The 25,669-nt window shown below is 39.0% G+C and overlaps 2 protein-coding genes across 5 annotated transcripts in view; both read left to right on the plus strand.

Moving 5' to 3' along the window:
- The window catches only part of LOC119656792 (eye-specific diacylglycerol kinase), a 533,740-nt gene extending 521,096 nt beyond the window's left edge, over window positions 1–12,644 (plus strand). For 3 of the 4 annotated variants that reach the window (XR_005250092.1, XR_005250093.1, XR_005250095.1), the window contains 3 exons: window positions 2,111–2,274; window positions 2,465–2,657; window positions 12,122–12,644. Coding sequence is in view for 1 of the 4 variants with exons in the window: in XM_038063400.1 (XP_037919328.1) it covers window positions 2,111–2,274; window positions 12,122–12,135 (178 nt within the window). In the remaining 3 variants the exon portion in view is untranslated. The remainder of the gene's footprint in view (window positions 1–2,110; window positions 2,275–2,464; window positions 2,658–12,121) is intronic. The other variant, XM_038063400.1, reaches the window with a different exon arrangement.
- Window positions 12,645–18,855: 6,211 nt separating this feature from the next.
- The window catches only part of LOC119657173 (nose resistant to fluoxetine protein 6-like), a 32,342-nt gene continuing 25,528 nt past the window's right edge, over window positions 18,856–25,669 (plus strand). Inside the window, exon 1 of the mRNA XM_038063960.1 lies at window positions 18,856–19,481. Within this exon, the coding sequence (XP_037919888.1) occupies window positions 19,004–19,481 (478 nt within the window). The 5' untranslated portion in view covers window positions 18,856–19,003. The remainder of the gene's footprint in view (window positions 19,482–25,669) is intronic.

Here is a 25,669-nt window from a genome sequence, read left to right on the forward strand (position 1 = left end):
ACACCAACAGAGACACGAAGCAGTTTTGATTCACCCGCCATACTTCGAACTTTACTTTTCGGATCACGGCACGAGTAGTAACGAACTCGAACTCTGATACCATACGAAATTCCAGTTCAACGCGTTCAAGTACGGCGTAACAAAAGGGAATTTATTATGCGCGGAAGATGCAATGATTTCAGAAGTGTATACCGCATCACCAAAGAACTTGCATGTGGTCGCAAGTCTTTCGATGGTCCTGATAAGAACATTAACGATCGACTCATCCACAATGACGAGCAACTGAGGAGGTATAAAGAACACTTCACCACGATTCTTAAACGTACCACATCAGATAAAGTTTGGCCTCTCATGAATGAAATGACTACTAACATAAAGACACGGACTGTTCCTTCAAGCAGAAGCGAAATCATCTCAGCATCAATGAACTCACACGGGGTTAAGCCGCCGGGCTAGACGGTCTCCCCGCGGAGTTTCTTTTTCGCTGCACCTGATGTTACTGTAGATTTCACTCGAATTAAATGCTGGGAATCTGGGGCAGGGAGTGCATCTGGCATTCTCTACGCAGGAAGGTCATTCCATGGTTCCAATAGCAGAGTGACATATAATGGCGCGAGGGTGTCACGTGCTGTATCGTGGTAAAATCTCAGCGGAAATTCCCCAAAACGAAGTCCGCCAGGGTTGCATCTTGTTACCGATATTATTTCTTCTTATTATCGGTGGTGTTCCTCGTCCGTAGGACGTGGAAGAGATCAATGGACCATGACGTCTTTCCTTAAACACCTCGACTACATTATTTGCTCCCTCACCAAGTAATAGACATTGGCTTAATGGCTGTGGATTTTAAAAGCGAGAGAAATAGAACGGGACTGAAGACAAACACCAACAAAACCCAGGTTTTCAGTGTGATATCACACTCTCCCCATCTGCTTTAATCTCGGGAAGTTCTAGGGGGAGTTGAAATGCATTTGAGCGGACCAATGATGGCGCCTAAGTGTGGATGACGCGCTATATCTCACAAAAAGATGAATGCAACCATAATTCCTCTCATGCATAGAATATTCCAAATACAGTCCGTGTTTCCGCTATTGAAAGCCATCACAACATGAATGAAATGTGTTAATGCGGTCGCTACTGGAGGATAGAAACCTCTCAATATGCGTTCTGGTATGACTTTAAATAATATCTTTGTGAAGTGTGCTCTTGTAATGTCATCCGTAACACATATCGAATATTCTGCTCGCTTCCAGCTTGGAAATTTACGACGTATGGTCATGTAATCTGCCAGCTTTGCACCTGATCGAAAATGTATACCCGCGGCCGTCGGCGAATACATTTTTTTCAATTATTTCCTGCTCCTTATGAGTGAGCTTTTAGTCTGAAAATTATCTGGGGTGTAGTAGTCTAATACCTTTGGCTGAGCTCCCATAACTAACTTCAGCCTTACTCAGTTACTATCGAATATCCAGTGGAAATTGTTCGTCGTATACCTTTTATTAGGGAATTATTTTTCGATGATGATAATAGAGTAATCTCACATAGGTGTAACTATCACTACGTACTACGTGGCCTTGGTAGAAGAGAATCCTGGCTACGAAAAAACTTCAAAACTTCATATTGACCCCGGAGAACTATATTTTGTCATCTGGCAGGGACGACATACTTTGCATCATTCCACCCATTTGTCCACTGCTAGACCGGTGATATATAATATTACCATGAGGATCCGAATAATCAAAATCTCGCTTAACTTCCTGAATTAACTAATAAGGTGCCTTCAGGCAGTATGACTCAACTGTCACTTCTTTTTTGTGCTACTCTTAGATTCTCTGTCTTTGTGAGTCATAAAACTCCACTCTAGGAGGTTAATTCACTGTCCCGCTGCGGCAGACTCCGCTTTCTATTTTTCCTATTTTTTTTGTTATTAGAAGAAAAAAAACCTGACCCTCCTTTGTGAATAGTGATCCATGTAATATTTTATTGATTAATAATGAGATAGAGCGAATACAACGCTACTCTTTAACTTTTCCAGTGTTTCGTAGATTAATCGATATGTAAATACCATTTGATTCTATTTTTCCATATTTAATTCTATTTTCCTATATTTCAGGGGACAAACAGCGTTACATATAGCAGCACACAACAAACTCCGTGAAATCTGCGCAATGCTGGTAGCGGCAGGTGCCAGCCTCTCAATAAAGGATCGCCAAGGCAATACTCCCATGATGGTCGCATTTAATGTCGACGCCCATGACTTGGCATCATATTTAGAAAGTAAGCTAAACTTTTTTCCCGGTGATTTATACTTATTCGTAGACCAGATACCACACCTTAAATGTCCTACTAACAAAACTTCTCTCTTCAACTAATGCTTCCATTCGAACCCTTAAACATTGTGTTGAATACTCTCCGTTGACGCATGAAACGAATCGGAAATATTCTGATTAAAACAACAAAAACGCAGGTCAAGAACGCTTCATCCGCCAGGACGTTGAGATAACCATCTGAAGCTAAAGATTACGCTTAAAACTAAATATACTCAGCTGACGGTCAAACATAAATAAATGCAAAGAAAGTTCTCGTTGCTGTAAATAACTCGTGACTAACAATTCGCAATAAAACAATCAGAGCAAAAGTCAGATATTGTCTAATGCAAGGTGTGTAAGGAAATGAGTCTTTTGTGATTTATCTCTAAACTGTTAGATTTAGATTTAGATGAAACTTTAGAATATTAACGTGTTTATATTGTACCACGAAATAAATGTGGAAAACATCGTTGAGGCAGGAAACATGTAGTGTAAAAAGGGTAAATATTTATTTTGAAACTGAAGCAAAAACAATCTTTTCCAATCGGTTCTAAACAATAAGGCTCTCAATAAGTTAAGAAATTCTCGATAGGACTACGACATCTTCCTTTCCATATTATATAAAAAGTGCTTTCTTCGGTAACCATTTCTGGAACAATCGAAATATTTGATTTCATGCAATTCCTTTCCATACGAAATAAATTGTGTACTTTTCGTTTTGCCATAAATAAAAATCACTTTATCACAGTGAAAATGGCAGATAAATAAATTGAACATATCACGAAAATAAAAATGTTGTTGACTATTGAAAAATAATGAATTGGCGGAAAATGTATGTTGTTTGAGATTTAAAAACCTTTTCTTTTGGAATAGGATAAATATTATTGCCAAAAAGGCGAACATTTAAACTTTGTGCATGAAAATTGTGCGATATGGACATTTAAAATTCGATAACAATCTATTAAATATATGAAACCATTTTTCTCAACGAATCTTAAACTATTTCAAGAAATATAAATCCAATTTATAATTGCGAGTAAATATGTGACCTTATTATTGAAGAATAACTCTCTGAAGAAGCAAATATTATAATATACAATTATAAACAAATGAATAAATAATATTTTTAGAGTAACACGAGAACTAACTAAGAAGAGAAGTATATATATACATGTATAAAATCTGAATCCGTGTAAAAAGATACTTATAATATATATTTTTCTACGAATTTGAATCTTGTAAATAATAATTTCCATATTAAAAATTCCATCAAAATATAAATTTATCTAGTTCAGTACTTCGCGTGTAAAATAATCTCGGATTTTTTTCTCGTCACCGTGAACAATAAAAATGAACATTATAAAGATATTCTTGAAAGACATTGAATTAGTCAGAGGAAAATTCATTTCTTTGTAGAAGATAAGAATGAAAAACAAAAGTCAATTATACATGTTAACTGATAAATAATATATTTAGGCAATTTTGAATTCGAATTTGAATTAAGATTGAATTAATATCTTAAATTTATTAAAAATTGAGTAGAATTTAGGCAAAATCAATTGCAAGACGTAATTTTTAATAGTTATTAAAGATGAACGTCAGGCCTTATGCAATTTTCGAGCCCCTAAATTTGCATATGGCCTAGTTCCGTTATAAATTTTGCAAATCCTGGATAAATTGGTAAATATTTTTTCTAATTCTAATCGTCATTTGAGAACTTTCTGTTATAAATATTTTATATTAATATATAAATTTTGGCAATTTTTATATTAATATAAATTAAATCCATTAACAAATAACCATGTTTTTTCCTTGGTAAAGTTGTGAAGGAAACAATTTTAATATTTGACAAATCTTTGTGAGAACTTGATAATGAATGACCAAAATGAATAATTGTTTTAATTTGGAACTAAACAGAAAGGGCCAAATTTAAACTTTAATAATTATATGATCAATCATTTCGATACAATAATAATTGAAGAAGAGAAAAAACATGTATACACGTTCGATAATTGTTAGCATATGACAATCTACATTTTTTCTCATTAATTTTATATAAATGAAAAATCTAACATTGATAATTACAACTGTATTGTCCGGTGTATTCTTGAAATAACTGTAAATATTGAAGATGTTAAACGAGGCTTTCAATTGGCAGCTTCCATTACTTTGTTTTGGGTGGAAGATTGGTCAGTTGCATGAAACTTTATTATTTCGATTGTTTCTATTATGTAAATAACTAGGAATCCCAAAATAGGGAAGTAGAGATTCCCTTAGATTTGAATATACTTCTTGAACTGAGTCACAATATATTTAAAATATCACATTATATTCTAATTTCAAAGAATTAATTGGACGAAAAGTGTTTTCAAATAATACTCCCCAGGAGCCTTTCTTCAGGTGCGATGTTTTGGAGTTAGATTCAATGCTCAATTACTGCTACAACTGCTTAAAAGCCGACTCCTCCGTTTTCTGCTTTATCCGCATCCCAACTATTAGTATCCCCATGGATTTTTGTGAAAAAATGTATTATTCAAACGGTATTGTCAAACTTTCGTCCTCGATATGTTTTCTAAAGGAAGTGCACAAGTACATACATGGTCATTCGCGCGAAATTCCCAGGTAATGTTACATATCTGCCGCGATCCAACTGTGGTTCCGTCTCTTTCAATATACGCTGAGGAAAATGGTTTGCATGAAAGTGGTACTATACCCAACCTGCGGAGCCCACCGTCTATAGCATCCGCAAGCATCGTGTATCAAAGCATTATATCTGAGGGGTTGACTGTCACTAAGCATACAACTTCTGTTGCGTTAAGCGCTGCCTCTTCAACAGTCGTTGATGTCTTATATGACGTCGGATCATCAAGCCCCTTCTGGAGGTCATCTATTGACACAACTACTAATATTATAATACCAGATCTGCCAGTGACATTCCCTTACTTAAATCTTGTTTCAACCTATTCTAAGCCACCGGTGCAGCAGTCTTCAAAGGAAAAGGTGACAGCAGTTTATGCTTCTCTTACGTCCACGCCTGATTCACCTTTACGCAACGTTGTACTTCCCAAACGATTGTTTGGCTCGAGGTTTGCTTTGACACCTGCTCGGATGACATCCTGAACTATGTTAAGGGTAAATTGGGATATTTGCCGACACCGTTTGCTTGTACTAAGTTACCGAGTTAACGAGCGACAGCACTCCTGATCGAATCATAGCGTTATTCAAAATTACCTATCCACATAACTTGAAGGGATTGAATTATCTCCCGTTTTGGCCTCCCGGCATTTCCATCAAAGATTTTCAGCGGCAAACTCACCCTGTGGATTTCTGGAAGTATTGCCGGAATCATTGTCGCAGTTAATGCGTGTTTCTTTATACTACCAAAATGTGAGGGGGCCTTAGAATAAAGCTGGCTGATTCTAGATTATCTGCAATACATGGCATCATCTGTATATCTGAAGCTTGACGCAATTCTAGTGTATACAATGGAAAACTTCTCGATGGTTGCTTTGGCCTTCGCCGCGATCTTGATTTGCAAGTGTCAGGTAAACTCACGGAGGTGGTGTTTTATTTGCCGTTTGGCAACATCTTTCTATTACCTATATTATTTCCTTAAATGCCCATTCTTATGAGTCCCTTTCTGCCCTAGTTTCTCCTCCAAAAAGGTCCCCGTATATATTATCATGTATCTATGTTCGTTGTTCGTGTCCAATTCTATCATATTGAGGAATTTTTCGATGTACTTCCGGATCTTCCCTTAATCAAATATCTATGGTATAGCTCATAAATTTCATCGTTATAGAAGATATGGAATCTTCCATCCTCTTGTAAGAGGCCCAAAATTTCTCGGATGATTCTTCTTGTTTACTTGATAAGAACCCAATTCTGCGAAGACTACATAAAGACTGGCAATAGCATTGTCTTGTACAAAACAAAACAAACTAGTTTTTGTAAACTGAAATAAGCTCTTTTGTACAACCGCGCGCGGATTTCGTCATCATAGCTATTATCGGTAGGGTTTTTTGACCCTGGTTATAGAAATTTTCCTAGATGATTCAAACTTTCATCCACTGCCATTTGATGTTGCTGGTTCTTTCGTTTGTTAATGTGTGGTTCCAGATCCCGTGCCATCTGCTTGATCCGGATGAAGGTAGCTTATACATCTCTGGTTATTCTTTCCATAATGTCAATATCGTCAGCATAGGTCAGTAGCTGGATAGATTTAAAGAGAATGGTGCCTCTCGCATTGCCATCTGGATTACGGATCACTTTTCCCAGGGCCAGGTTAATGAGGATGCATGACAGGGCATTCTTTTGTCTAAGACTCTTAGACCGTTGAATGGACTCGAGACTAACCCTGCTGCTTTTATCTGATCTCACACAATGGTCAGGATCAGCATAGTCAGTCTTATCAATTTCGTTGGGATGCCGAATCCTCTCATAGTCATGTGCAGTTTTACCCTAGGTGTCCTGTCATAGGTGGCCTCAAAGTCAATGAAAAGATGGTGCAACTGATGTCCACAGTTTTCCATCGCTTGCCGCAGAGGAAAAACCGGATTTGTTGCTAGTCTTTGCCTGGTGGTATGGGCCGATGATATTCTGGGCGTATGAGGCTACCCCGTCCAGTAAGATGGCAGAGAATATCGTGTAGATGGTAGACGGCAACGTCATACCTCTATAATTGCTATACTGTATGATATCTCCCATTTTATGTATTGGACAGATAATGAATCGCTGCCAGTCATCAGACATTGATTCACTGAGCATCAGTTGATGAACCACTTGGTATAGTTGGTCGACTCCATATTTAACCAATTTAGCTGTAATTGCATCGGTTCTAACGGCTTATGATTTTTAAACTGATGAATTACATGCATTGTTTCTTATATGCTTGGTGGTGGCAGCATTTGTCCGTCGTCTTCAGTTGGCGGGACCTCCATCTCGCCGATATTTTGGTTGGTAATCTGTTTATCAAAGTACTCAGTACTCGCCCATCGCTCCAATATTGGGAGTCCCTTGTCTTCAGTCCGACCGCCTATATTTTGGTTGTTGAGCAGTTCATCAAAATATTCAACGCATCGCTCGAATATGCCCATTCTGTCGGAAATCAGATTTATCTCTTTGTCTTGGCAGGATGAGCATCGAGGTGTATAAGGTTTCATCCTTTTGACTTTTTGGTAAAACTTTCGCTCCTGGTGCGGTTGCTCCCTGTACTTCTTCAGTTCACAGACTTATTTGTTCCCGCAGGCTTCCTTTTTCTGTATATGAAATCGCTCCTCCACTTGGCAAAGTTCATGATAGGTCTTTGCGCGTGCCCCCGTTTTTAGAAAGTTCAAGGTTGTTGTTGGTTCCGTTGTCAACTTACATTCATCGTCGAACCAGTCGTTCCGACTTTGTTTTGCGATTGGGGCTATGTTTTTGGCCGTATCAAAGGTAACATTCTTCAGGTGGTTGCGAAGAGCACTATGAAAATGGGGTAATGATCCGAGTCTATATTGCTCCTCTCTGCTTCGGCATTCATCAAGGCTGAATGGTGCCCGCGTACAATCAACACGTGATCAATTTGGTTGAAAGTGGTCGGGTCTGGAGAGGTCCATGTATGTTTATGGACCACTGCAAGCCAGATACTTCCAACAACAATTTCGTGCTGCTGCTAACCAAGTAATCCGAAATACGTTATTGTTGATATTTTTATGTAAGCTATGGGAGCCGACATATCCTGACGTACCTTTAATACGGGCTTTATCCCTACTTGACTGCCAAAATCTCCACGTATGATTTCGATATCATACTTGGGACAGGCTCCGAGAATTTGCTCTACTGCGTAGAGGGTAGCCTCCTCCGACTATGCAGTCTTCTCTGTAGGGGCGTGAACGTTAATGAGGTATATATTTCTAAATTTACTTTGCAAACGCAGAGTGTATAAACTTTCGCTTATGTTTCGAAAGCCGATAATAGCAGTTATCATTTTTTTGGCTGACCAGTAAACCTACTCCGAGCACATGGTCTACTGAATGGCCATTATAATATATGTTGAAGTGGCTCTTCTTCTGCAAACCAATGCCTGCCCGGTGCATCTATTCTAACGTATACTGGGACAGATTATCGGCTAGTTGCTGGGCAGCATGCCCAAATTGTTAATCTGTTTTCGTTGCCGGGTTCATTGTTCTAAAATCTGTCCAGTCCGAGGCTCATTTCGTGGCTTCTTAACTACAATTTTCCGTGCAGGGTTGTCAACGCTACCGAACCCCGAACCTAGACCAGTTGGTGCAATCCGTTCCGTTTGTACGCCTTCATCCTTTTTTTGTTTGCGGTTTTTGCTTAAGACCAAAAAGTCACTGATATGTGGCTACCATAGGTTTCTGTCAAGGTCAAAATCGACATTGAATTCGTGTGTATCGTGTCGTGGTAGTCAGTCACCAATCAATTGCTAGCGTACAATCGGCGCATCCAGTTTTTTAGGCTTCCACGATTGACGTGACGTGACGTGAAAAAAAGTAAGCGCTAGGGTCGCGAATGTGAAGAGGATTGGTTTGCTGGCGTTAGTCGACCTCAATTAGGGATAGGTGTTTGGACTTTTTGGTATTAGAGGCCTTAAACATGCACTCAAACTTGCTTGTTCCAGCGGCGTTACCGAGACGTCCTTGAAAGAAAAATATTTATATGTCCGAGAACTGCAGCCGACCAGGCTGAGTTACACAATGGAGTCGCCTTTAAAAGCCTGTTATGGATCTTAGATAGCCTTTGTCTGAGAGTGTCTATAGGCAATCGTCCTGGTCGAATAAAATACTGATTTCCTGATGATTAGGAGTTTCCGGTTTGTTTTGAAAAAATTCACCTTCCACGTGGCGAAGTAGTTTTGCATCGTCTTTTTCGCCAAACAAATATTTTCTTCATAAAAGCTCCGTACTTTTTGTTCTCCGGGGTGTTGGTAACTACATATATGAGATACAACGTACCTGCATTTTGAATTGCCGGTCGTGATGTTGGAAGCGGTAAAAATGGTCTCCACAAGTTAATGACCACGCTTGATTTGGTTTCGAATGATTCGTCTTGGGTGTATTAGCGATAAACATCTTAGTAAGGAGCTTTCCACGAGGTCACCAATGTGGCAATCAATAAAAAGAAGTCAGAGCATAACCAATAAACAGATATGTTAATTTGAAAAACAAATGACTACCGACACAATTCAATTTTAATTCGTATTCGATGGCGTTTCATCTGGCTGAATTCTCGAGCCAATGCTTCGTTTTGGGGTCATGACTTTTTATTCCAATAGTCACTTTACCCGCTGTGGGAAAATTAGCTGATGGGAAAAAGTGGTTTTCTTCGATTACTTTCACGAACCAGTACGAAGTTGACAGTTTTTATATTTTAAAAATTTTAAAAACTGGAACTTTTTTAATAATAATAAACATTTTAGTCATTTCAAGAAGTACTTTTTCAAATTCTCTTCTTCTTCAAATTTCTATAATATAAATAAAACTGTCTTTTCAACAACGAATAAAGGCTATTTTGACTAACTTTCAGTGATATAATTCCAAACCCTAAATAAAAGAAAAATGTAAATCAAAAATAGCTTATTAGTAATATTTCGAACTATCTTCCCCAGAAAAAGATAAAATAAAGCAATTTACTAGAAACTTTACAACTACATATTCATTAATTGTACACACGCATACTCACTATTGTACAGTCTCATCTAGTAGAAAATAAAACAATGAAACTAGTAGTTAGTTCATTTTAAATAAATTTAATCAGAAATTATTAATAAACGATTTTCTGCATATTCTGAACAAAACACCAAGTAACCTGACGAGACTTGAATTGAAAATAATTGAATACAATTTAAATTCCTAATGTAAAAATACTAAAATAATATTCTCAACCAAATAATTTTATGTGTATACTTTTTTGCGAAGAATCACAAATAGAGATTAATATTTTCTTACATTTGAAACTAATAAAAAAAAGTTGATGCAGCGCAGTTGCGCTACTTGAAAACTGTACATACTAAGCTAACTAACAAAGAAATCTAATCTATACATTCACTCTAAAACAAAGTAAACTAGATTGGCTTAAGGGTCCAAATGTTTCGCAAAGGAACAGGATAAACAAAAAATGTTACAAACACTCGAAGAATATATTATATTCGTCTCTACAATCGTAGCAACAACTTAACTAAATAAATTTGTAAATTTTGAAAATGGTCAAGGAAGCGATCCTGCTGCAATTGTCTTTATTTGCTGGAAGAAAGCTACCAATTGCAGTCAGTTAACAATCGGCAATGGTTTAAGCAAAGAAGATATTTAGAGATGCTTTGAAGAAAAGTTAAGTAAACAATTATGTCCATTGAAGTAGGAAAAAAATTCCTTAAAAATCTTTTATCCGTATAAAGTAAATTTGAAAATATCTTATTATCTTACAAACACACACTGAAACAAAGGTCTTATGATACTCTTAGCTGTTTAGGCAATATAAATTATATTTAAATAGAATTGAAAATTAGACCGAAACGGGTTTCGAAAGTGGAATGATGTATTTAACAAATTTAGGTAGGCACATATAAACTATTTGGTTGAATTAGATCGCAGAGGAATAAAATGAATATTAATTTTTTAATGAAAGGTAATTTGCTTTTGAATTAAAAAAATCTAATAAATTGCACTCTATTGAAGCTCCACATAAAGATCTATATTATAATTGCCTATTCCGACTTCCAAATTCGTTTTATTTTCTTTCTTACTAGAATATATAATAATTTCTGGTAGTTTGTACATATCAAAATTTAAAGAAAAAGTTTAAGTAGTTTCAAATATATATTTTACACTTAATTTTAGTCGGGTAATCTAAAGTAAAATATGGGAGGCGAAGTTACAACTAACGACCAAAACCACAAACTTTGAATGAAACGTGAAAAAATAAAAACACTTGTTAATTAGTGACTCGAAACGAGGATTTCTATTCCATTTAATCGCACCAAAAATATATTAATTTTCTCAATTCTATTACCACCCTAAAATGGATAAAAAAAAATTGTATGTCCACAAATCCAGAAAAAATTTCACAGAAAACATTAAACAATAATAACTCAACGTAAAGCAAATCTGTCCAGTCTATTATTTTTACATAAATAATATAAATGAAAACAGAATTTTATTCTATTAATTCCTTAAAAATGTCTACTGAGTTACCAAGATACATCTGCGAATAGAATTTTCTTTAAAACATTTATGGCAAAAACTATATAAACTGTATAACGAAGGTAAATGAAATTTCCATAAGTAAAGATGACCTTTCTTAGAAGCGATAAAAGATGATAAATCAACAATCACTATTTTAAAAGAACTGAAAGACATTCAGACTTAACTTAAATTCTCTTATATACCTACATGATATACTTACGAGAATGATATACACACCTTTATTAATTGAATTGCGTTTAGCTTTTACAAGGACTAATTGCACTGCAAGCACTGAGGAATTTGAAATTCGATTTATATCAAAGGAACAAATAAGGAAATTCATCAATGAATAAATGACTATCCATAAAAATATTTGAAAAATGAATAATAATTTTCCTCTTACTTAGAACATAATTGTGTATACACCATGTGTACTATTCATATTATTTTTGTTATTTGTGTTTGTTTTTTTTTATCAGTTTTAAATCATATGCCCAACACTAACAAGTAATCCACTCCCGAAAAATTCGCACTCTTTAATTTAAATTTAATATTTCCTTCTTCTCTTTTACGTATTATTATTTTATTTCAAATATTCTCAATTAATTTAATTAAATTCTCACTTTATAGATATTGTTCGGTAAAAATGATAAAAACTCCACCCCACAACATAAAATACTTCAAATTTTGGATTTATGGTTAATGACATTGTGATTTTATGTGTTTACGAATTCACCGATTTTTTATATGTAGTTTGTTGAGAATGCAACGAAACAATTGAATTAGATTTTATTTAATGCATATGTTAAACTTAAAAGATTCACACAATTGTTGATGATCTTGCTTTTTGTTTATTAGTACAATACTTAAAAGGTTATATATTGATTGAACATTCCATATTATATTATTTATTTGGTAATTACGCTACTTTTATGATTATACTTAGGCAAAACAAATTGGAATGCTGACATTTTTAATTAGAAATTCGAATATTAATAACTAAGATTATGTTTTTAATTTGAGTTCAACGTTCTCATTTGATTGATTGATTTAGGCACTAATTTATGGGTAACTTATTTCTGGAGTAGTTGTAAGATGGAAATAAAAATTATGTCAGATATTTATTGAAAAAAATAAAGTATTTCAAATTTGAGTGCTGACTATTTTTATTACCTATTATGCTTCCAAAGTGAAGGAAATGAATATTTTTACAGCTGCCTATTCTCCGAAGGATGTTAGTAAGAATGTTTCAGATGGCGTACAGCGTAAAGTTACAATTGAATCTTATCTCCACCACCACGAAAAACTGCAAATAGAAAAGTATGAAGGCTATCCTCCCGCACCTAAAAACCGGACAAACTATGCCAACAGGTCTTCCGCGTTGGGGGTCAAGTAGGAATCATAACTCTACGAAAACGATCTATAACGACGCTACAGAAGAAGCATTGGATTAGATTGATTTTACAACGACGGACCTGGCAAAGAAGAAGAGTTCTGGGTAGTTCACTGTCACTGACAATGATAGTCCCTGTTTCATGGGGATTGGTCGACAAAAATTCAATTTTATTCAGATGCAATCTAAGACCGCGTTGAATCAGGCGATCATTCCATTTTTGGACAAGATGCTCGAAATCATCTTTGCTACGGGACGCTAGGAAAACATTATCTGCATAAAGCAGCGTATAAGGCGCTGGATGTTGGATCTTCCGTGTGACACTGTTCATAACAAGGACGAAGAGGAGTGGTGGGAGCGCGTTCCTTGATGAACACCGTCAGTCGCCACACTTCCAATTTTAGGCGGTAGAATAATTTAACCCACTGATGATTCAAAAATACAATGTATTTATGATGCCTCTTACAGTATCTCTCCATGAATAACCGCGCAGTGAGTATTGCGTCAATAGTTCCGCAGTTCTTGATCAACCCAGTTTCATTCAAAGTTGTTAAAACAATGTCGTGAATACGGTTGTCCAGAATGCGTTTAAAAATCTAAAATCTAAATGTAATTTGAACATTCTGCGGGACTACCTTTCTTTTTCCATATTGGAACTGTGGTACTTTCTTGTCAGTCAGATGGTGTTCTCCCTTCCTCAATAGCGCAATTGAGCCACAGTGTTGGATGCAAGCTCATCGCTTTTAAGAGCTCAGGTGGGATGTCGTCGTACTTACCCCGATTTAATTCACTTTATTGCTTCCTCAACTCTCGTGGCGTTGACAGGTGGAGTGGAGGATCAACAAATTCCTCCGTTGAAATCGGCTCGAAATATTCTCGCCACCGATTCATCGCGACTCGTCGGTTATCCTGTGTACATTGGTGTCGACTTTTGGCAAGTCGATACAGATCTCTCTCGCCATCCCGAGTGTCCAGTTTATCGTAACGATTTTTGCAATGGGCCGTTCGTGTAACAGCGATCGCTTTCTTTGCTTCCCAGTTGCTATTCTTATGGTATAAATTTGCCAATTGGCCAGAGTTGCGAAACTTGTAGAAGAGGCGTTTTTTTTTTCAGGAAACTTCATTTCAAATCATCATTCCATAGCCAAATATTCGAGTTGATGAATCGCTTATGTGGCTTGGTGACTCTGAGGGTTGCATAAGCCGCTTTGTGGATCGTGTCTTGGTTCCACGATTCGTCCACATCCGTAATGGTTGGTAATCGCGTAAATGAAATCATATCTTCCTTTTTCTTACGAAATTGCAACCAACGGCTTCCCAGTGAACGACGTTGGCAAAATGTCAGTGTCTCGCCCTTGTAATACACGCTCATTCGGCTCGGACTAATTTACTTACATCCTGACGCTTTCTATGTGTCAGGAACCCTTGCCCATTTCACGACAGGACCGGGGTCCACTCTGCCGCGTCGACTGAGGTTAATGTTCCAACATTTCTTTGATGCTTAGAGCTCAACACGATTATTTTGTTTTTGATAACATTGGGTGCATTCATTTGGTCGGCCTGTCGCGGGACCTGTCACCAAGAGAGATCAGGTAGGATTTAACACAATGGAATAAGTCCAACTATATTTTATTTACCTCGTTCAATGATCTCAGTATTTTATTTTACTGAGGATAGTGCAAAGTACGTTGCCTCAAACGCTTCTCCTCTATCTGGGTTTGGAACTAGCATGGTATGCATATATATATATAACATGGCGGTGTTATGCATCTATGACGTCCGGTTGTGGATAAAATCCGGGTCAATAGGTTACGGAGGGCGGATCACTTAATCCGTATGGATGAGGATGATCCAGCCCGGATAGTCTATAAAAGCAATATCTATGGTAGAAATAGAAGATGAGGAAGTCCCTGCTAAGATGGAGTGATGGCGTAGGTCAGGACGCCAGACAGCTTTTAGGGATATCGAATTGGTGGACCTCGTCGCAACATCGGGATGTCTGGAGTTCCTTATTAAGGCAGGCCTAGACCGGGTTCCGGTTGTTGCGCCGTTGATGATGATTTCATTAGCACTTTCAAATCGTGGATGGTGAAAAGAGCGCTTCTTACCCAGCTGAAAAGGTTTTAGTCTGGTGTACTCTCTTAATAATATTTGTCTTTTAAAAACCAAGGCGAAGATGTTCGATAAAGTAATATAGAATTAACTTTCTTGGCGGTTTCTTATGAGCAAGCTCTACTGTCGATAGGATAGGCTCATAAATCTAGATTAGGATAGTATGGCCTCCTTTAAATACTATGCGGTGGTGGCAAACATGAGTGGAGGAAAATTATTTGTTCGTGCCTGCACTATGCACTATGGATTGTAGGGTTTTAGTTACGAACCACATAGCATTGTGAATCTACACGCGAATAAAACAGTTCGTATCATCAAAATTGTGATTACGAATAGTTGCAATATTTACACGAGCATGGCAGAAAAACGACAACGAAATTAATCATTCCATTTTCGATGGGCACTTGGATTCTGCCCACAGCAGCAAGGATTAGTCTATGTTTCCCGAATATAATAATAATCGTTGACACAACAATCCATATTGAATCAGGGATCAGGGCCTTGAGGTGTGTTAGACCGCTTCATTCAAGACCGTAACGGTATACTACAGGATTACAGTGGCGTACAGGGGACAATGTGGGCAGCATTGCACTCGCCCGAGATTATTACCCTGATTTGACTCAGGTGCTCATTCACAGCTGAGTCGACTGGTATCCGACGTCAAATCACGATTCAAATTCCACTGCCACCAAATTTGAACCGCGACCTTCCGTACGACAGCCTTATGTTCTAACCACTCAGCTATCCGGACACGGACTATGAATGATTTTTAAAATATGCGCGCCATTCTCGACAACAGCAGCGGGGGTGCTTAGAATGCTCGCTAGTAGATTTAGAAGTTGTGTCCTGGATCTTCATAGCAAGAGAGGCGCTGACATCAGCCTCGAAAGGGATCACCATGTGATGATCTTTCTTCTCGCAGGTTTGGGGAGCTGCGACTCCCCAAGTTCAACATCGACCGCTTGTATGATCCATCTGTCGTTCAACACTGTGAATCCATCTATCTTACTGATCGGACGGCAGATATACTGTGTAGCCCCCTGAAAATATCGATAAACATTGAAGTGTCATCCAAAATTCTCTTTTGTCGGGTGCTACACAGGTCGTCCGCCTTGTTCCGAATTGCGTCATAAGATCTGGCTGACGGAATCGTGAAATCAAATCAATGATCGGAAAGGATTTAAGGCTCCATTGAGCACTGCGAGTGATGGCGGCTGCGACGCACTCGACTTCGATCTCGAGCAAAATTCCGAGATGTCAAGCGTAGCGCACGCCGTGACAAGAGAGAATTTGTTATTGCGCTGGCCAGGTAAGCGAAAGATGCTGCAGAACGCAACTATTTCAGAAGTATGTACGGCTGTGTGTTGAGCCTGGATTTCTATTGTCCTGTGAAGAACGCCAACGGTCGATTTTTCAATGACAATGACGATCAACGGACGGGGTAGAGAGAATACTACACCACGGCTCTTAACAGTATTACATCCCGTAAAGTTTCTCCTTTTCTGGATGAAACGGTTAGTTACTATGGCATGCAGATAAGGAATGTTCCCCTAAGTAGAAGAGAAATCATTTCGGTTAACAATGCACTCAAGCGGCGCAAAGTCGCTTGGCTTGACCGTCTCCCCGCAGAATTATTTAACGCTGCATCTTCAGTTACAGCCGATCTGCTGCTTGCACGCTTACGAAAATCTTGGGAATTCGGAAGCCTTTCCCAGAGGGTGGAAGAAGAGGATGATCGCCAAGATTCCGAAAAAGGGGACCCGTTTTAAGTGTGGCAATCGGAGGCGTATCTATGTGCTTCTTGCCGTTGTAAAGATAATAGCTAAAATGGAACGCATTAAAGAACATTTCGAAAGTTTGGTCGACAAAGAGCAGACTGGTTTCGGCTCCGAATCTTTCTGCACTGACCATATCATGACATCTGTTTGTTCTCCCACCGAGTTATGGACCTTGGCCAAATGGTCCTTTATTTCGAAAGAAGGGTAAGTAGAGTTGGGCTGAAGATGAACTCCAACAAAATCAAGGTTCCCAGTCTGACGGATCATCGCACTCTCCCTATCCCCATTAAAAAGTAAAGCATTGAAGGCGTCGTTTAATTTATATATCTAGGAAGTATGGTTTCTGCCGACGGTGAGACCAAACTGGATGTTGTCCGACGCAATAACAGCGCTAGGTCCGCTTTCGTTGCCCTGTCTAAAATCTAGAAATGCATTTATCTCAACACCAAGATGAAGTTGAGACTGTTCTATGCTATTTTTTTTTTGTGTGGTGTTATATGAGAGTTGCACATGGAAAGTGAACTCCACTGTCATCCAAAAACTCCAACCCTTCGTTAACACCTGGATGCGTCGTACCATCGGAGTACGCTGGTCTGACACTATCTCAAACGAAGAGCTTAGTCGGCGCACCGGCCTGGCACCCGAGGGCGATGTGATGGGAAGGCGGCAATGGAGATAGAATCCACCCTCCCAAAATGGTCGGCCAGTGGGTCGCCCCAAGGGCACTTGACACAAAACAGTAGAAGAGAAGTGCAAGCGTCTCAGGAAGTTGTGGGAGGACTTTAAGGGCATTTCAGGTAACCGTGAATTATAGGGTGTAATTGTGGTTGACTCGCTGTACCCCACCAAGGAGTGAATGGCCACATATATAAATGCAGGAATGTAATGTCGCAAGGTGAACTTTTTTACTTTAACAAAGTTGCGAATTCGGTTGTCAGGAATATGTTCAAACATCTTGATGGTGTGAGATAACAACAGAATCGGACAGTAATTTGAACATTATACTGAACTACCTTTCATTTTGGGCGGTTATACTGGGCCAGTCAGATGGTTTCCTATCCTCCCCAATAACCCATTCGGCAAGATTGTCGAGTTGCAGCTCTTTGCTTTCCGGAGCGCATATTCGATGTCGTCAAAACCTGTCGCTCTGGTGGAATTGGAAGTAGGCAACATACTGCTGATCCCCCCATACAAAGAGCACTACTTCCCATCCATACTGATTTGGCCTTGCAGTCGATCTTTATGGATATCCTGGATATACAATAGTCCAAAATAAATATGTTAACAACCAACAACAAATAATGCATAAAATTTGGTCCTTCAGGACCTTCCTTAGATACTTTAAATTTTAATTACTAGCAGCAGCAGTTTCTGTGAAAAAGTTAATTTATTCTAAACAAACTTTTTATCATATATCTACAATAAAACCTAAATAAACGTAATATAAAATTTTCCGAAAATCAACTATACTCGTATAACTCCCACTCTCTAAAAACACGGACACTTCCTTTGCTTTACAGCCAGAAAAATAGAATAATTTGTTTGATTTGCTGTTCATAGCCCGATTAATGTCTTCTGAGTGTTTACTCACTGCCAGACGATCTAAATTAGCTTTTTAAAATCTCATTAGGACCACACGCCAGGTGAACGATTTTTCGTCTTATTACATTGCTGACAAGAAAAGTTCTCTCATTCAAAATTTGCTTCTGTTCAGCTTTGAAGCTTTCTTAATTTCGCAAAAAGTACAGAAAAAGTGAACCTAATTGTGGGAATCTCTTTAGATACTTTCAAATATTAGCAATCAATTTGGAGACGAAAAAGTTTAACGGCTCTCATTACTTACTAATTCCTCAATTGTAAATATTTTATTATCGCCTTTTCCGGGATATTAAAAAAGAATGAAATAAATATTCAGTCAGAAATTATAGCAAAACGCTTTAGACAAATTGCTTCACTAAATTCTTGAAGATACCGTTTATCATCCGCTTTCTCCTACCCAATGAACCCAGCTAAAAATAGCAGGCCTGCGGCCAGCTGGCCACTCAAAAGACCCGCGAATCTGAACTTAGTGAGCCAAGAGAGTATCTTCCCGCAAGAAGACGCTTATCCAAGCGTTCCATTCGCGAAATTATTCGATTCTAGAATTTGGGAATTTTCCGGATATTCAGGTCCGGGCCATCTTCAATCCATCCCGAAAGTTATCCGGGTCCGTAGCGCATAAATTCCCAAATGTCGGTTAACAAGAAAAGTGTCTCGGCCAAACGGATCTGGATTTTAGCCATAAGTTCGATATTCCTGCTCGTTCTCCTTTCCAAATGCACGAATGGGTTCAAGCTGAAAGATATCACTGCGCATGACCAAGAGGACGGGAATAAATCACCACGAAAAATTCAACCGCTTTACAGTACCGGTGGGAAAGCGACACAGTTCCGGAAAATCGTGAAAATTGTGAAAATTGAAGATGACGATGAAGCAGAAGATGAGGAAAATGAAGAGGAAAGTGATGAAGGTCCGGACCCGGATTATAAATTTGAAAAAGTGAGAAAAGCTGATAAAGTGGAGGTGGACAAAGCGGAGCCGATATTCAAAACAATTGAAAAGGAAGAAGAAAAGGAGCAGGATATTGTTGTGGAAGAAGCGAAGGAGACGCTCTCATTTTCGGTATTGTCTTTATTGAGGATATTTGGAATTGGCGATGGAGACGAAGGTTTGTTTTCCACTTCTCGGTAATGTATAATAGTTTTGCTCGAATTTGTGCCTAGAAAGCCTACTGCATGTATGGTTACTTGGCAAGAACCTATACACCGACATAAACTTTGCCTTATAACTGATCAGAAAATTACTAAATTTCTAAAATTAAAAACGAAACCGAAGTGAAAGATATTTATTACGATTCGTAAACCGCAGCAATGTCTCCATTCTTCATCCTTGAGTAGATTAGGAATTTGTAGTGGAACTTGTTAGTAAACTGTTTTTCGTTCTCACAAGCCTTAATTAAAAGCTAAGACGGTCAGGGTTCAGCTTCTCGATCTCGTTGCCCCAGGTTCGAATCGCAGTTCGTCATGGGTGTTGTTGTTCGGCTTTGTGGTGTCCTGTAGGCTTATAAACTGCTAAGCATTAAGTGTGATGATAGTGAAATTGAAACACAGTGTCATCGAAAACTAAGATTGTGCTGACGTCCTATACTCCACAAAAGAGTAAAGAATAGGTCCACAAGTTTTTAGTAAAGATACCACTTCTGTATACGATAACCTTTCTTTATAAAGAGATTATTTTGTGAATACCCTCTGTTCCCCTAGAGTTACTCTCAACCTCATCAGTTAGCCCAATTAAAATGCCCTGATGAAGAATCTTCTTTAGGCCTTTCGATATTGTAGTAACCCTAACAAGAGCGTAAAGTGGAAGAAGTAGGCAGCTGCGTCTTTGCTGTTAATTATCGAGGTTTGAGATTTCTCTATACTCTATAGACTCTTATCAGATATAGTTGTAGTTATGCATGGCATTTTTTGAAATTAGTTGGTACCATGTGAATACTTTTGAAAGCTGCACTAGTGATGATCGTTCTAACTGATGGTTCTATTCCTGTGATGGGTATAAGACACTTAGATGTACAGATGCATCTGATGACGCCAGGGTGTCTGGAAATATATCCCTGAGAACACCCAAAAGCAGTTGGCAAAGTCATTCTCCTTTTTTGGGTCATTTGAACTTGAAAATTCCAAGGTGGACCAGATATAGTAGTTTAACCAGTATTACCCAGTTAGTTAGATTAAGCGATGCACCTGTTGATGAATAGCAGTAATTTATAGCAGGGTAAATATCAGCGAAAAATATGTCGTTCTTTTGATTGCAGCCAGACATGCCAACAATTCACGTATGTACTATTGCCAAACTAGAGGTAGAGAGCCTATTTCTACTGACGGAATTATATCGGGATATGATGAAGAGCTGAGGGACCACCCCCAGCCCCCTCCGAAATTCACTATGTAAGGCAAAATTAAGCCCGGCGGACTTCAAGTTCGGAGACATGCAACTGCAGAAGTTTGTAGATGGTAATCCTTTTCAAAGGGGGGACTTCCATCAATCCCTTTTACTATAGACCAAAATTCCGCAAAATTCCGTAAACCTGAGTCAGTCGATTTCATTACCAGGATCTCGGCGTTGAGCCGACTGGTAAATTCAAATGCAGGTGTTGAAGGTGGAAAACGAGTGTTTCAGGACCCGTAGTCTTAGAGCTAAAGAAATAGCCTGATATAGAGATACAGAAAGTATCACTCTCTGCGAATGGGAGGAAGGCTGACTCAAGTCCTGATTCCTTATAACCAGAGACACGTTATATTTGTCATTTATCAGACCTGCAGACGACAAATACATGAAAATACTAACTATTGTGGGGTAGGGCTTGTTATAATGCTATTTCCAGCAAAATATTATATTCTGACATTGCAATAACGGGTAAAGAAGTGGAGCGGGGAAAGCGTGAAAAGCATCGAATTCAGAGTGTAGGAGATTGCTCCCAGGATAGTTCATTCCCCAGTAGAACATGTATCGTCAGCCTTCGGCGGCAACCAAATTAGATAATGATACGAACTTGATTGGAGCAGTCTGAATTTTAGGTGAAGTTTGGCAGCAGGTGTCATCCAAAGTCGAAAGATGCTCGGCGCAACACCAAAATAATTCGCATTTTAAGTCATATAAGGGGTTATTTGTGTAAGACGGTAGTTAATAGTTTCAACCGGTATATGAAAAGAATGCTGTCTGTGGCGAACTAAATTTATATTGACACCGTTGTATGTTTTGGGAAACGATGCTTACTTTTATAATAGATTATTATATTGTATTATATTCTATAACATACCCTCATGATCTCGAGGTGCTAACGCCAGAACACTTTCTAATTCTGTGCTATAAATGGAATTCTGGGGCACAAAATTGGTGTCGTATCCTCTTTTCTTATCAGAATTTATTCAGTCTTCCTCAGATTCTTAGTTTTGTTAACTCGTCTTTGTTAGGCATCGCTTGGAGCTTTATTCCGCATATCGACAACGCAATGAAATGTACGAGGCGATCAGAGAAGAGAATATCAACAACTTACAACCTCAGCGGCTGCACCTTCACTATATCAACAAACCGAAGCGTCACCCCCCAAGAAAAAGCAATGTGGGGCAGATGGAGGTAATTTTGCGGCGATCAACGTAGTTTTTCTCGCGCGTACACACCACACCCGATTCATTGTGTCCAGGCACCGCGAGGGAAAACTGGAATGAGTCCTCAAATCAAGATACAGTGGAAATAGATGCCTTCATCGCTTAACAAATTAAAGAATTGATTCGAGCAAGGTTAGATTAGTTTCAAATTCCAAACCGAACCCAGATGTGACATATGGCACCATAATTACAAATTGCACTAACTCGTTTGGTTACTGTTACTCCCAGTTGATCCGGCTACGACATTTGACCTCACGCAGAGGTTTCACTTTTCGCTATATGATCAGGGAGCATCGCTTTGAATTTCAGGAAAACAATAATTAGAAATGATCGGTACAAGGAGAAAGCCACGTGTCGATCTTAAGATTGCTCTTGGATGTCGGTACTACCGGGCCTATTAAACAAATACACTTTGCAGTTTTTTCCGTCATTGAGAAAAAAACTCCCGGTTTTTTATGGCCACCATAGTGGTGCTAATTTAAGCTTTTCCAAAGGCTAAATTCTTCGCAAGTTTAATTGGTGAAGGATAACATATGATCCTGGGCTAACCATTCTATAATTCGACATCACTGCGTTAGGGCTGTGCTATACACCTCTAACCATGTAGCATCTCGTTGCTAAAACTATCCTTGACATCAAGCTTTCGTACATCGAGGAGACTGACTGCAAGTCAAAAGGACCTTTGACCAATCAATGCTTTTGAGTTTGGCTTTATGTATAAGACTTGCTGGCTTGAATATTCAAAGAACTTACTTAAGCTAAATGGGAACGATTTGCGTCGACCCTGCCAATGTACGTATGATCTCAGCGTTGCTTCGGCCAAAAACGATTGAACAGCTACAATTTGTTGAAATGTATTGGCAGTACCTATTTGTTACTAATGTAAATACATTTCGCTGAGTGCAGGACACGACTGATATCCATGAGAAAAAATCATGATGCCATTCTCCATTTAAAGGCGCATAGCGTATCAACTACGCTTATCATAAACGGTCCGCTTAAATGCGCTTAAACTCATTCCAGGACCTCGCAAGTTGCTTGTACTCACTCGACCCTCCCCCTCTCCCTGTTATGCATCATATTCTAATTCGTCGACTATTTTGGGAAAATGGGTTCCACTGCATGGCGCAACCACCAAGGGAATTGTCACCCTTTTTATAGTGTGACCAGTTCATCGCATCTTTCGTCTTTTGGTCAGCACGTCCACGGGTAGCTAGCCTGTGCCAATAACATATCGCAGACAAGTGTTGACGAAGCTTTGGATCTTTTGAATAACAGTGGGGTCACTTTCGATGAGCTACTTCCATATAAAAACACAAAAGGGACATTGTGTTATCACAGAAGAATCTCAACTTATTCTTGGTGTTGAGATATCTGCAGATTTTAGACAGGGCAACGAAGGCGAATCTAGAGCCGTTAATGCATCGCGTCAGTACAAACCATATTTCCTAGTTATATAAATCAATCAATGTTTTCGATTCTCTGCCCATTCATGCAGACAGGGAGAGTGCGATGACGCATTTGTTGGTTTTCAGTCCAACTCTACTTACTTCTCTTTCCAAATTTAGAGTCATTTGACCAAGGTCCATGATGCAGCAAGAAGTACTCGCGCAAAGGATGCAGTAGTGATGTAGAGATGTTTCGCTTCAAATTGTTGTACTTGCTCTAATCTTCCAGGATTTTTGATCCACTAGTCCAGCTACAGATTTCTTCAGACGGGTCATCATGAATTTGGTCGCTTTTCTTCGAAATCTCCACTATCTGTCTATGTATTTTCTCCCAGCAACGTACATACCGACCCATTTCGTACCCCAGCCGGGTGATTACTATTTACTACTAATAATTGGCTCCTTTTCCCCAAATAACCTCCATATATGCCTTAAGCTAGACTTTGGAATTGTTGACACAATATTCGAGTCACTCATGGATGAGGGATGAAGCTGTATTAACTCGGACGATTCAATAAAACATTAACGATGAAGGTACCTGTACCCTGTTTCTGAAGGACTGGATCAAAGACAAATGACTCGCCCATCGTCGCCGCGTACATCACAGATTATTCATCTGATTATGTCGATATCAACAGAATAGGCCAGCAGCTGGGTAGACTTGAAGGGGGTAGTGTCTATCATAAGCGGCCTTGAAGCAGATCCGTTTTGGGGCGTACTTCTATATGTATGCATCAGTATGCGGTTTGTCCGCTTAGGACGAATACAATATTAATGTTTTTAATATGTTCATGTATCTTGAAGTTTGGCAATATATGAAGGAATATTTTGTATTCTTAGCTATGTATGAATAAGAAAACGTACATAGAAAAATCATCACATATGTATGTAATATGAACACAAAACCTTTATAGACAAAATGACCAGCTTCCGGTTTCTGTCACCTTCAGTTGACGGACCTCTACCGTATAAGACAAAACCTAATTAAAACTGGCTCAATGTCTGTCTGTTAGTGTGCCCGTTTGTCGGTTGTGTTTATTGTTTGGATTCCCAAATGGTATTACGTCGTGGGGTTGGATCAGAATTTATTTTGCACTCGTGTTCGCGTTCGTGCTTCTCACTCGTTCCTTCTTAGGGCTGACTTCCTAGCGACTAAGTTTCCTATGGATAGCTTCGATCACTTTCTCGACTGCTGTTCATATCCCCTTCGATTTCAATATACGATTCGTCATGTTTTCCGGAGCGAAGTGCTCCGCAGTTTTAGCTTCTAATGCGGCTCTTTTAGCTGTGAAGCTTGGGCATTGAAATAACAAGTATTCTGCATCTTCAGCAATATCCGGTCAGATTGAACAATATGGCGTATTGTCATGACCAAATCGGGAGAGGTATGCTCGATCACCTCCATGTCTGCTCAAACTTGCGTTACGTCGAAACCTACTTCGAAGTGAGGTCGCTCAATCCATCACCCGAATATTTCATATGATTCTATGTGTTCATCCGCCTTTCTCTGACTCATTTCACCTCTCCTGCTACTCGGCAATGGTTTCACTACGTGCGGACTGCCGCGGACGAGCAGAAAGTTCTCCTGTGAGATGTCCAATCATAAAGGCGTTGTCCTTCTCTCACCAGAATATCAAGTGGGATCATCCCTGTTATCGCGCAAGCCGCCTCTTCGGATATTATTCCATAAGCGCAGTATTTTCGTAATGCAGTTAAGGGATAAGCAGATCCCATTTTCTTATTTACTTTCTTTTTCAGTGCATCCGCGCATATTGAGGCTGCTTATAGAAGGATCGAGTTGAAACAACGTATTATATGCCCTAGTTGCTGCACTTTCTTCCTTTTCTTCAGCCTTTGCCCCGTTCACAAGCAGGCTCGGCTCGTCGTGATCGGTTTCGACCATTTGGCTCTATCAAATGGCTGATGTGGTTGTCATCTCGAGGCTTTTAGATCCCCATCCAGCGTACTAAGCCACCGTTGTTCTGGCCGACCTTTTGGTCGGTTATCATCGACTTCTATATTCAGACCAGTCTTGGCAAGTGAATTCTCGTTAGCGCAAATTAAGTGATCATAACATCGAATACACCTCTCTCGCAACTTTTCCACAATCGGTCCAACCCCATATCGATCGCGGATATCCTCATTTCGGATGTGATCAAAACGTGTGACGCCACCCATCCAACGCAACGACTTCGTCTCCACTACCGCAAGACGCCGTTCATTGTGTTTTATAGTCGGCC

Source organism: Hermetia illucens, chromosome 5 (genome assembly GCF_905115235.1).
Source record: "Hermetia illucens chromosome 5, iHerIll2.2.curated.20191125, whole genome shotgun sequence".
Taxonomy (NCBI): domain Eukaryota; kingdom Metazoa; phylum Arthropoda; class Insecta; order Diptera; family Stratiomyidae; genus Hermetia; species Hermetia illucens.